The sequence below is a fragment of the Coregonus lavaretus genome (assembly GCF_964263955.1).
Source record: "Coregonus lavaretus genome assembly, chromosome: 20".
NCBI classification, from domain to species: domain Eukaryota; kingdom Metazoa; phylum Chordata; class Actinopteri; order Salmoniformes; family Salmonidae; genus Coregonus; species Coregonus lavaretus.
The window spans coordinates 14,741,559-14,754,911 of record NC_140007.1 but is presented as its reverse complement, the minus strand read 5'-3'; the positions used below and the strand labels follow the sequence as shown (position 1 = coordinate 14,754,911).

The 13,353-nt window shown below is 41.7% G+C and overlaps 1 protein-coding gene across 1 annotated transcript in view; it reads right to left on the bottom strand.

The window, feature by feature from the left end:
* The window catches only part of gpr153 (G protein-coupled receptor 153), a gene marked incomplete at both ends in the record, with an annotated part of 36,147 nt that overhangs the window by 3,516 nt on the left and 19,278 nt on the right, over positions 1-13,353 (bottom strand). Inside the window, 2 exons of the mRNA XM_084184515.1 lie at positions 105-286; positions 3,090-3,279. Coding sequence (XP_084040641.1) covers positions 105-286; positions 3,090-3,279 — 372 coding nt within the window. The remainder of the gene's footprint in view (positions 1-104; positions 287-3,089; positions 3,280-13,353) is intronic.

Genomic DNA, 13,353 nt, shown 5'->3' with positions numbered 1-13,353 from the left:
ATTATAGTAGGCTGAAGGGCCTCTTTCACCATGCACATTGTTATCTGTATTTGAAGTGAAAAATAAATCAATTGATGAAATAATAAAAATCAAGGGAAATATACCTGCAAATACTGCATTTTATCTTCCTGTAGTTGCAATGGATACCCTTGTGGGACCCCCATTTCTAAGGTTGAGAATTCGTACTTGGCAATACGGTCTACCGTCATGATATCAGCCGCGGAGCTATAGTCATATGGTCTGTCATATATTAAGTCCGCATGAATTCCTCCATCTTGGCTGTTTTCTGCAAAATGCAGAAAAGCATACGCGTCAGGATTAAAGACCAACGTACTCAAAATACACAGACAGACAGACAGACAAGACGAATAGATAATAGAGACAATTCATCTTTCTCTTTTATTCTCTTTTTTTTGGGTGTCCGCTGGGAAACTTGGAGTTCCTAATCAAAAAGGAGTCACTGTAGCCCTCGAGGCCTCGAGACATTCTTTCACTTTGAGCCTTAAAGATTTCTTTAAAGTTAATAGATTATCTTTTTAATAAAAAAAATATTCTAGTATGAACCATTGAGTGTTACATATCCTTTTTTCAGAATACTTCAGACTATCACAATGTATTATATGTGCATTATTGCCACAAAATTGCACAACTCTTCTAGTTAACTTGTGGCTTTTGTTTTGTCTTTGTGGCAATCACAGATCTATACTTTTGTGAAAATAATTTACGATATTGTTGTGAACTTGTAATAGTCTGAAGTGTTCTGAATAACAGGGAACATAACACTCAGTGGGTCATTATGGTGTAGATTGTGACTAAATTATCTCTGCAACAAGATGGCAAAAATGCCCTATGGCTCAGAGGGTTGAACAGTGAATTTGAAAATAATCACTGACTGAAAATCATGACTGTGGGCGTTTACCGAATAGAAAAACACAAAACAACTCCTTCCAAATTCAGAGACCCTGTCCAGAAATAATGATATTAATCCTTAAAACAATGGGGCTTATCGTGAGAACCATAATACAACAAATCAAAGGAATACTTTCAAGTAATCATTTTACATACTGTATAACTTGTCAGGCAAATTTAGGATCAAAAGAAGAATTGCATTAGATTCAATGTGAGGTCAATTGGAGATCGGTGTAAAATGCTGATCTTAGGGCAAATGTTGGCCGGTAGGATGGAGGATGAGATAGGCTATTTGCACAGGCAGCATAGCATGCAAGTCAGTAGCTTTGGAAACAAGAAACAACCCTTATACATACAACTGTATTGTGATATACAAGGCAAGCCCTCTGGAAAAAGAGAGGAGCGCTGGCAACATTAAAATCACACAAAAAATACATTGTCCTACGTTTTAGTTTTTTGGCCTTATGCTAAACAATCAACATGGATGGACGTATAGAAAGGGAGGTTATCAAAAGGTATGGGGGTTAGAAAGAGGGGAGAGGGGTGATATCAAGTTGAGTTTAAACAATTTCATTGCAAGAAAAGGCAAGTTATTTCACAGGGTTCATTTCAATTAGCATGTTTTTAACATTGAGGATTTTTCATGTTTCTTATTATTATTCTGATCTCATATCAATATAGAATAGTTCACATCTACCCAATACACAATGAACAAACTATAGGGGCTATTACATTTATCATGTGACCTAACTTTAAAGTTAATATGGGGGACAAAACTTGGGTAAGTGTCTGTGTATTTCTGAATTGTAAATATATTATTATTATATTATTATTATATGTACCCTATGGATCATTAAGCCATTTTGGTCTGTCAAAAGTACCTAATTTGCATAATTTGAGGGAATAGTGTGAATGAGGTTGCTTGTGGTGTCACTGCTTATTGTCACTACATAGGCCTACAGACAACATGGACAGGAATAGTTTACTGCATTTCCAAAATACTATTTAGTCATCCGGCTGTATCTGTTTACACTCATACGCTGACATTGGTCCAAAAACCTGATAGGTGTGCGTACAATCATGCCTTGATGTATATCATAGATTTAAGAAAAATGCATACCAGAATCTCATAGGATTGGAAATATGACCATCGTGCTGAAATGTAATGCGCTTTTTAGCTAGTTATATTCCTTCAGTATTGATTTGGTTGTAATCTTCATAAATCCTCTCTATTTATTTCTGCGTCTTGTGTCAGGGTGTTCTAGGCCAAGGAAGATTTCAGTTTGAATGCATTCAAGTAAAGCAAAGTCATATTCTGCGGGGAAAGTATGTGCTTTTCCAGCAATATCTTGTAACAGTCTGATAGCATAGCATAGAATTCACTCTTTTTAAATGAGCCCACTAAGAATGAAACCACAAAATGTGGCTATAAGTCCTACAGACACTTTTGTTTGGTCACTTCCTCTCCACTTGGAGAAAAAGGTCACATGATAGGTCACATGATAAATTAGACCACATCAAATTAGACCAATCACATAAGGACCCCGGATGGCTACATATGACCACATTAAAGGAAAATTATATATACTGAATCAAATCTAGGGTTGTAAGCTGAACAGACGTCACTCCCAAAACAAGATCTCTCCAACCCTGCTCCCGGAGAACCTTCTAGGCCTGCTTATGTCAGTTTAAGTTTATCTACAATCAATCAAGCTCAAATCATGAAATGTACTACTTCGACGGAACGTCACCATAATCCTACATGGCGCCCCCAATGTAAATCAATTGCCCGATTCAGAATTCAAATCCAGTTTTATATCTTCTGAATCCATTCACAGATGACTATCAAATCATCCATTCATAAATCAACCAAGGCCCAAGCTATGATAGTGCACAACCCCAAAGGTGAGGGGCCAGCAGTGGCTCCAGGACCGGGGGTTGCAGACCCCTACCCTTATCCCCGGCTCAATCAAATGCCTGTGGCCATAGGGCACCAAACCACAGGTCCTATGCCAGTTCTCCAGGACCAGGCTTCCAGACCCCTACCCTAACCTCTACCCCCTACCTCTTACACCCCCCACCCTCATGTTATGAAGTCACCATAGCCAGGGGTAGGAGGGGGTAGGTGGTGGACAGAAGGAGCCTGGCCTGCTCCACCTCCCCCTCCTCGCCTGTTTTACCTTCGTCCACGTCGTCGTTGGACATGATGGCCACACACTTCTCCCAGACCATGCGCACGTCTGCGCGGTAGCGGTCGCATGCCCAGAGGAACATGGGCAGCAGGATGGACTGAGCGATGGAGCACCACAGCACGCACAGCACCATCCAGCTGTAAGAGCGGTCATACTTCAGACTGGCAAAGCTCACAACCTGCATGGGAGGGATAGAGGGAGGAAGGGAAGATGGAGGGCACAAGGCATAGCATGGTCAATATCAAGTACAAAGCGAAACTACTACAAAACCCAAGCGGTTTTTCCAACAGAGCAGTTTATGTTTATATCTCAAGAAACACCAGCAGAGAAGTGTGTCTTTGGTGCCTCTCCCTGAGCAAAAGTGTATAGTTTGGTATAGTATAGTAGAGTAGAGTAGAATAGAGTAGAGTAGAGTAGAATAGAGTAGAGTAGAGTAGAGTAGAGTATAATATAGTATAGTGTGTTCCAGGACCAAAGTGTGTGCTCCTTTTCACTGGTCCTTGACACTTTAATCAAATTGATTAACCAGCCTGAGCAACAGGGCATAAAATTAACTTTTCGGTCCACCAGCCACTGTGGCAGGTAGATTTACTTAGATTTAAAAATCTACCAGCCACTCAGATTTTTTACCAGCCAAAATACTTTTTGACGCTAAAATTACACCAATAAAACACAAAATAAACGGATGAGCATGCTTTGTAATGTAAAAAATAAAAATAACTTGTAAGAAGTAACTAATGTGGTATATTGAATAATTATACTTTTTGTGACCTAAGTCTTTTAACCAAAATATCACAGACAAAAATGTTCACCTGTGGTCCTCTGTAGCTCAGCTGGTAGAGCACGGCGCTTGTAACGCCAGGGTAGTGGGTTCGATCCCCGGGACCACCCATACACAGAAATGTATGCACACATGACTGTAAGTTGCTTTGGATAAAAGCGTCTGCTAAATGGCATATTATTATTATTATTATTCACCTGCCCCTTTAAGGGTGGGAGGTTACCGTGGTAGCGTGACTCCAGTGATGTTTGTGCCTGTGAAATTGAGTCTGATTAGTAGAAGTGTCTTCTCTTCCCTAGCAGTTGAAACTCAAACATAGAAAAACAACCTAGCTTGTGAACAAAACAATGTAAATAGCCAAGAAACACAAGGACAAAGTCTCACTTCGTTTCAAGTAAATTAGAACCATTTTTATGCTTGCGCTTCTAAAAATCAATTTGTATTCACAAAATTGACATCTTACCCGCCAATGCCAAAATCTACCCGCATTTGGCAGGTGGCGTGTGTTAATTATAGGCCCTGCTGAGCAACCTCCCTGGTGTCATGAGTCAACTTCAGGAGCACAATGGAGGTCCATCAATGAGCCACTTGATTAGGTCGATTAGATAACTCTCAACCTAATCTACATCTTCATTAGATGTAAGATACTGCAGGGTTTTTCTGGAGAAAAAGGGTCTTAGGTGGTGGGTGTGGCAAGGGGCGTGGCAATGGGCACAGTTGGCACAACAATATTTTTTGGAAAATGTTGTATTTATTTATTTATTTAGGTTTTTTTTTAAAGCACATTTTCTGCAATTCTCCAAATTTCTCCATGGAGCCGAGACACTATATTTACATGAAAGTACACTACATGGCCAAAAGTATGTGGACACCTGCTTGTCGAACATCTCATTCTAAAATCATGGGCATTAATATGGAGTTGGTCCCCCCTTTTGCTGCTATAACACCCTCCACTCTTCTGGGAAGGCTTTCCACTAGATGTTGGAACATTGCTGCGGGGACTTGCTTCCATTCAGCCACAAGAGCATTAGTGAGGTCGGACACTGATATTGGGAGATTAGGCCTGGTTTGCAGTCGGCATTCCAATTCATCCCAAAGGTGTTCGATGGGGTTGAGGTCAGGGCTCTGTGCAGGCCAGTCAAGTTCTTCCACACAAATCTTGACAAACCATTTCTGTATGGACCTCGCTTTGTGCACATTTAGCATTGTCATGCTAAAACAGGAAAGGGCCTTCCCCGAACTGTTACCACAAAGTTGGAAGCACAGATTCGTCTAGAATGTAATTGTATGCTGTAGCGTTAAGATTTCCCTCCACTGGAACTAAGGGGCCTAGCCCGAATCATGAAAAACAGCCCCAGACCCTTATTCCTCCTCAACCAAACTTTACAGTTGGCACTATGAATTTGGCCAGGTAGCGTTCTCCTGGCATCCATCAAACCCAGATTCGCCCATCGAACTGCCAGATGGTGAAGCGTGATTCATCACTCCAGAGAAGGCGTTTCCACTGCTCCAGAGTCCAATGGTGGCAAGCTTTACACCACTCCAGCCGATGCTTGGCATTGCGCATGGTGATCTTAGGCTTGTGTGTGACTGCTCGGCCATGGAAACCCATTTCATGAAGCTCCCGACGAACAGTTCTTGTGCTGACATTGCTTCCAGAGGCTGTTTGGAACTCGGTAGTGAGTGTTGCAACCGAGGACAGACGATTTTTACGCCCTTCAGCACTCGGCGGTCCCGTTCTGTGAGCTTGTGTGGCCTACCACTTCGCGGCTGAGCCGTTGTTGCTCCTAGATGTTTCCACTTCACAATAACAGCACTTACAGTTGACCGGGGCAGCTCTAGCAGGTCAGAAATTTGACGAACTGACTTGTTGGAAAGATGACATCCTATGACGGTGCCACGTTGAAAGTCACTGAGCTCTTCAGTAAGGCCATTCTACTGCCAATATTTGTCTATGGAGATTGCATGGCTGTGTGCTCGATTTTATACACATGTCAGCAACGGGTGTGGCTGAAATAGCCAAATCCACTAATTTGAAGGGGTGTCCAAATACATATGGCCAAAAGTATATGGACACCACTTCAAATTAGTGTATTCAGCTATTTCAGCCACACCCGTTGCTGACAGGTGTATACAATCGAGCACACAGCCATGCAATCTCCAAACATGTACATTTGAGCAGTTTTAAAGTTAATTTCCTGCAATTCTACACATTTGCCATGGAGCTGAGAGAAAATGTTTTAAAGCTAATTTCCAGGGATTCTACCAGTGGAGGCTTCTCAGAGGAGGAAGGGGAGGAACATCCTCCTCAGTGAATTTCATAAAAATATAAAATAGTGAAACGTTAAAAAAGTTATCCTTTTTAGATAAAACTATACTAAATATATTCACATCACCAAATATTTGATTAAAACACACTATTTTGCAATGCAGCCTCAACAGCACCCTGTAGGTAGCCGGAGAACAGCTAGTTTCTGTCCTCCTCTGGGTACATTGACTTCAATACAAAACCTAGGAGGCTCTTGGTTCTCACACCCTTCCATAGACTTACACAGTAATTATGACAACTTCCGGAGGACGTCCTCCAACCTATCAGAGCTCTTGCAGCATGAACTGACATGTTGTCCACCCAATCAAAGGATCAGAGAATGAATCTAGTACTGAAAGCATAAGCTACAGCTAGCTAGCACTGCAGTGCATAACAAGTTGTGAGTAGACTCAAAGAGAGAGAAAGACAATAGTTTAACAGTTATGAACGAATTAATTTCTTCAAAAATGAAGGAGAAGTAAGAGAGAGAGAGAGAGATATTTCATATTTACACTTTCACTTAGTTAGCTGAATGCAGCTAGCTAGTTTAGCCTACTCAAACACCTGGCTCAAACAGAGAGGGATGCAATGTTACCTAGCTGGCTATGGCTATCCAACACTGGAACTCTTCCAAGTCAAGGTAAGCTTTTGGTTTAATGAAGTTATTGCCACCGGGGCCTGCCGGTGTAACTTCTAAACTGCTTGCTAACTGTACACTGTACTGCATGATTGTAGCAGGTTTACTAACGTGTTAGTTCTAGTAGCTATGTTGACTTGATGTTAGCTAATATGGTGACAACGATGTAGGCTGTGTGTAGCTGTTATGATATGAAGGTTTGGCTTGGAAAGGTTTTTTCGCCTGGTCACTTACAGCACTGACGTCCACAAGCGAATGGAAAAGGTGAGAGGAGGAGAGCACATAGATGCGAGAAGGAATTATCCAACGATCAAAGGGATCATGCTGTTTGTATGTGGCTGCTATGAAAGTGAACTGTGTTTGCGTGTGATCAGAGGTGTATTCATTCTGCCGATTCTGTTGAAAAACGTTTCTTAAATGGAAGCAAACAGAACAAAACAGGGATAATATACTAGAAACTTTCATTTGCAACTGTTGGACTAATGATTACACCCTAGATCAGCTAGATGCAGGCAAGATTGTGCAAGGCGGTTTCGAATGTGTCAATGTCTGTCACCTTGATTACTCAAATTTCTCTCGACCTGTGCACTTACGTTGTAAACTTTCATTTATAGGCTAGGTTGTAGCAATCTCATGATGGATATAGGGAAAATTCTAGTATCATGTAGTAGCCCAAACCTATCGATGTTACATTGAGCAGGGTGAATGGAATATGAATGACAGTCATCCAATTCGCTGTACTAGAAATAAGGCCATACTCATAAAAAAAAGAATAGTCTTCCCTCATCTTATACGGCACCGACTGCCACTGGATTCTACATATTCTGCCATGTAGCTGAGAGAACATTTGATGTTTTAAAGATATTTTCCTGCAATACTATGCATTTTGCCATGGCTAATGCTGTGTTCTTTTGCTCAAACTTAATAATGAAATCAATACTGTTCAATTAATTGTTTTTGGGATTTTCAATTCCCCTAACTGTTTAGATTATATTTTGGCAGTTTGGATTTAGGCGTCCCGGAAAAACGCTTAGGGGGCACCACCTAAGGGTTTCTATGGCAGACAAATCCCTGTGCTGTACACCGAAAGCCAACAGACCACCCAATCACGTGGAATCAAGTCACCAAAATCATCAGAGGACAGGCTTATTAGGGCTTACTACTAAATACTCAATCAGGTTCATTAAATTACATTCACGTTTGCCTTTAAATGCACAATCTGTGAGATTTCCCCTTGTTCAATGTTCCGTTCAATTCAAATATTGATTCTTAAAGACTGTAATACCCTGTGAGCTTAGTAAACTGTCATACCCTATCATAAACCAAGGACGTTGGCCTGTTACTCCATCGTTGTTGTATTTTGGCATTTTAGTTTATGTAAACAAACAACACAATGTATAGCTTTGAAATACGTTTAAAACCATCATGTCGATCTCATGGACTGTCAGTCCTTCCTTGCACCAATAGATCAGTCTATCAATTTGAGAGGGGTTACATTAACCCCAGCTCCATCCCTCTAAGCTTACTCAAACTAAAGTGGCATGGTCAGGCTGTTAAAATCACAGATTGTGCCTTTAAGCACCATTATGAAGGAGCCGACATGTCTCCCCTCCAGCTGCTACAGTTGGTTGGACCTCTGAGTGGGGAAGTCACAGTTCCTCTCAACACAAGGCAATACAGTCAGATTCAGAGAGACAACATGAGTGGTTACAACTATCATCACTATCATCACACACTCTGCATGTACCATCATACTATATACTAGCCTGGGCACCAGTCTGTTTCTGCTATGATTCCTCTTCTTGTACTCTGTGTCATTGCCAAACAATGATAGCAAAAACAGACTGGTACCCAGGCTAACTCGCTACTTGCACAACCATCATTATCACTAACATCACACTCAACATGCATAACCATCATCACCACTATCATCATGCACTCTACATGGATCCATCCATACGTCATAGTGGGAGGGGTGAAATACAGCAGCATAGCAATTGTGAAAATCTATTAAATGCATGTATTTCTCTGTTAAAGTCCATAGAAATATAATGGATGAATGTTGTATTATAACTGCCCTTGCATTTAAATGGCTCATTATTCCAGGTCACCAGGGAGTGGCTGGAGATTCGTTGTGCTTTAGTAGGCACACTGGAAATACGATCCGCTTTAATAATTTTAAGGGTTTCTGTTGAACACACAGTTTGGGTCATAATGCTTTGGAGTTAACGTTACGGGCAGAGGGGCATCACTCAGAGATTAAGTGTCGACACCAGGAGACACATAAAGCCAAAAGATAAATCACATTTAAAGGTTGCTTAAGAGGCACATAAAGGTTGTTCACATATCATGTACTGTGAACTGGGCCTATTCTGTGTGTCGGGGGGGGGGGGGGGGGGGGGGGGGGGTTCTATGTGTGTCTGTGCTTGTGTGAATGTGTGTGTTTATGTCTGTGCATGCATCCATGTGCCAGTCAGTGGTGGCTGGTGTCACTTTAAATTGGAGGTTGGACTCCATGTGTTTATTACCTTTCCATTCCATTTCAGCCATTACTGAGTCGTCCACCTTCACCAGTCTCCACTGGTATGTGGTGCAGGTCAAATAGGTGAAAATGTGTATATGGTATATAGATCCCCCATGCCATTAAGGATGAAGCGGGTGAGAACAGTAGCATTCAAGGTCACATAGGGAATATAGAGGGGTTTCAACAAAGTGTTCACGAAATTGTCCCCAGCCACTAGTATAAATAAATCAATGGGTCATAACCAAAAGTGTGCTCTCTGTCTCACTCTCTCTTATCAATTTCAAACAGCTGGAAATGGCCAACTGGTTTACACACATAAACACAGCCACTGCTATCTCTCTCTTTCTCTCTTTGTCTCTCTCTTTAGCTCTCTCTCATTCTCCCTTTCTCTCTCACTCCAGGGGGAGATTATGTGACGCAGTAAAGGAGGAATACACAGATATACACAGATATCATGGAGTGACTCCATAAATCACACCCCCCCCCCCCCCACACACACACACACACACACACACTATACTGTTATGTATGAGTGTGATAAAACATAAACTCTGTCTACTGCTCCACCAAGAGTCACAGTAAATACTATACCAGTTTATCTGTCAATACTATAGGTGTCCCCTTGATAAGTATGTGTAATAAACCTCATATACCAACTCTGATGCCTTTGGTTAAATCTCTATTAGTAAGTACAAAAGCCATTATAAATCAATCAATTGGCATCACCAGCCAATGTCCTGGAGCCTACAATTGTAACTTTAAAACTGATCACACGATCAAAACCAAATGGCATCGCCAACCATTGCTGACCTGAATTCAGTAAAGGGAAGTACACCAGGAATCTATTAACAGAACATTGGAATTGATTCCAATTAACATTGGAAACACTGATGAAGCTTGGATGCCTTGGCCAATAGTCAGCGCCAAACAAGTTGGTCTAGGCTTTATGCTGTCAATTGATGGATATAGGCCTATGGATATTACAGTATATACAGTTGAAGTTTACATACACTTAGGGGTTGGAGTCATTAAAACTAGTTTTTCAACCACTCCACAAACTATAGTTTTGGCAAGTCGGTTAGGACATCTACTTTGTGCATGACAAGTAATTTTTCCAACAATTGTTTACAGACAGATTATTTCACTAATAATTCACTGTATCACAATTCCAGTGGGTCAGAAGTTTACATACACTAAATTGACGGTGCCTTTAAACAGCTTGGAAAATTCCAGAAAATGATATCATGGCTTTAGAAGCTTCTTATAGGCTAATTGACATCATTTGAGTCAATTGGAGGTGTACCTGTGGATGTATTTCAAGGCCTACCTTCAAACTCAGTGCCTCTTTGCTTGACATCATGGGAAAATCAAAAGAAATCAGCCAAGACCTCAGAAAAAAATGGTAGACCTCCACAAGTCTGGTTCATCCTTGGGAGCAATTTCCAAATGCCTGAAGGTACCATGTTCATCTGTACAAACAATAGTACGCAAGTATAAACACCATGGGACCACGCAGCCGTCATACCGCTCAGGAAGGAGACGCGTTCTGTCTCCTAGAGATGAACGTACTTTGGTGCGAAAAGTGCAAATCAATCCAAGAACAACAGCAACGGACCTTGTGAAGATGCTGGAGGAAACAGGTACAAAAGTATCTATATCCACAGTAAAACTAGTCTTATATCGACATAACCTGAAAGGCCGATCAGCAAGGAAGAAGCCACTGCTCCAAAACCGCCATAAAAAAGCTAGACTACGGTTTGCAACTGCACATGGGGACGAAGATCGTACTTTTTGGAGAAATGTCCTCTGGTCTGACAAAAATAGAACTGTTTGGCCATAATGACCATCGTTATGTTTAAAGGAAAAAGGGGGTGGCTTGCAAGCCGAAGAACACCATCCCAACCGTGAAGCAAGGGGGTGGCAGCATCATGCTGTGGGGGTGCTTTGCTGCATGAGGGACTGGTGCACTTCACAAAATAGATGGCATCATGAGGAAGGAAAATTATGTGGATATATTGAAGCAACATCTCAAGACATCAGTCAGGAAGTTAAAGCTTGGTCGCAAAACTGTTTGAACCTTACCCAGAGCGACTTACAGTTAGTGAGTGCATACATTTTCATACCCCCATGGGAATCGAACCCACAACGCTGGCGTTGCAAGCGCCATGCTCTACCAACTGAGCTACACGGGGCCACGGGGTCTTCCAAATGGATAATGACCCCAAGCATGGCTTAAGGACAACAAAGTCAAGGTATTGGAGTGGCCATCACAAAGCCCTGACCTCAATCCTATAGAAGATTCGTGGTCAGAACTGAAAAAGTGTGTGCAAGCAAGGAGGCCTACAAACCTGACTCAGTTACACCAGCTCTGTCAGGAGGAATGGGCCAAAATTCACCCAACTTATTGTGGGAAGCTTGTGGAAGGCTACCCGAAACGTTTGACCCAAGTTAAACAATTTAAAGGCAATGCTACCAAATACTAATACTAAACTTCTGGCCCACTGAGAATGTGATGAAAGAAATAAAAGCTGAAATAAATAATTCTCTCTACTATTATTCTGACATTTCACATTCTTAAAATAAAGTGGTGATCCTAACTGACCTAAGACAGGAATTGTGAACAACTGAGTTTAAATGTATTTGGCTAAGGTGTATGTAAACTTCCGACTTCAACTGTACCTGTTTATAGATATCACAATATATTCCTGTAATATCACAATACAGTACATGCCTGTACTCATGAATGTCACAATATACTGTATATTGTCTGATTTCATCATTCCACAATATTAAAACCTTTCTGCAGGCTCAAACACATGTGTAGCAGATGCTGCTCTAACACAGCTGCAGCCTCTATAGCCTGTAGCCACATTCACGCTCATTAGGCTCCAAATGGGAGCAAACATTCTCAAACGTCGCTGTGCCACCTGAACATGTCCAATAAGAACACTAATAAAGTATTGTCCTTATATCCTTTTGTAGTTGTTTTTTTAAGGGACAGGTCTCTCTTGAAAATCCCAATGGAATCACCTTAAATACGGGATGAATATGTTAAATAAAAGCAACAATTTGTGTAGATTTCTGTCCATATCACCCTGGCCTACTTCTGAAGAAAGTATGCCTTCCTCCATAGAATTGTATAGAGGGCTTACTTGCCACAAAGCCTGCGCTGCTCATGCTTTCACAGAGCGATAATGTCAAAGATAGGGGGTGGGGTCTCTCCCTCATAGACCTCCCTCATAGACTTTGCCTTCCTGTTCCTGGCTCCTTGCATGGTCCCGCCCTACTACCACCAGTCCCTCCTATCCTATCCCTCCGAGCACACCCACCACCGACTCCAAGTCTGCATGATAACCCAAGAAAACGACTCACTGAAAAATGGATGAGAACCTGACAGTGGAGCAGGCAAGCTGATGAACATAGAAGAGAGAAATAGAACTCCTACACCCACTCACTTAAAAGTGGAGTATTTTCCTAGAGAAAAAAGGCATGAACCACAACCTCTCTCCTTTAAGCCAAAACAACCACAATCATCCCAGGTCCGTCGCCTTCTTGGGAACTTGGGACTCTCAGATTATGAGAGTTGGTTTATAGTTGGTCATTTTGGCTTGCGCTGTTATGAATTCAGTCCCTCTCGTCTCCTCAGCTGCTGTAGTCCACAAGAAGAGATAATTAAAGTCAGTAAGGCAGGACCACGGTGCATTCATCTTCACGCCATTTTGTTCCACTGTATAATTACTCAGTCTGGACACATCCGTGGACAGGGCAACAACAATGGCAACAACACAACCTGAGCCACTGTGTGTGTGTGTGTGTGTGTGTGTGTGTGTGTGTGTGTGTGTGTGTGTGTGTGTGCGTGCGTGTGCGCCCGCTCCACAGTACACTAACCGTGAATAAATAAAATAAAATAAAATGTTCCTGGTCACATACACATATTTAGCAAATGTTATTGCGGGTGTAGTGAAATGCTTGTGTTCCTAGCTCAAGCAGTCTAAAAATATC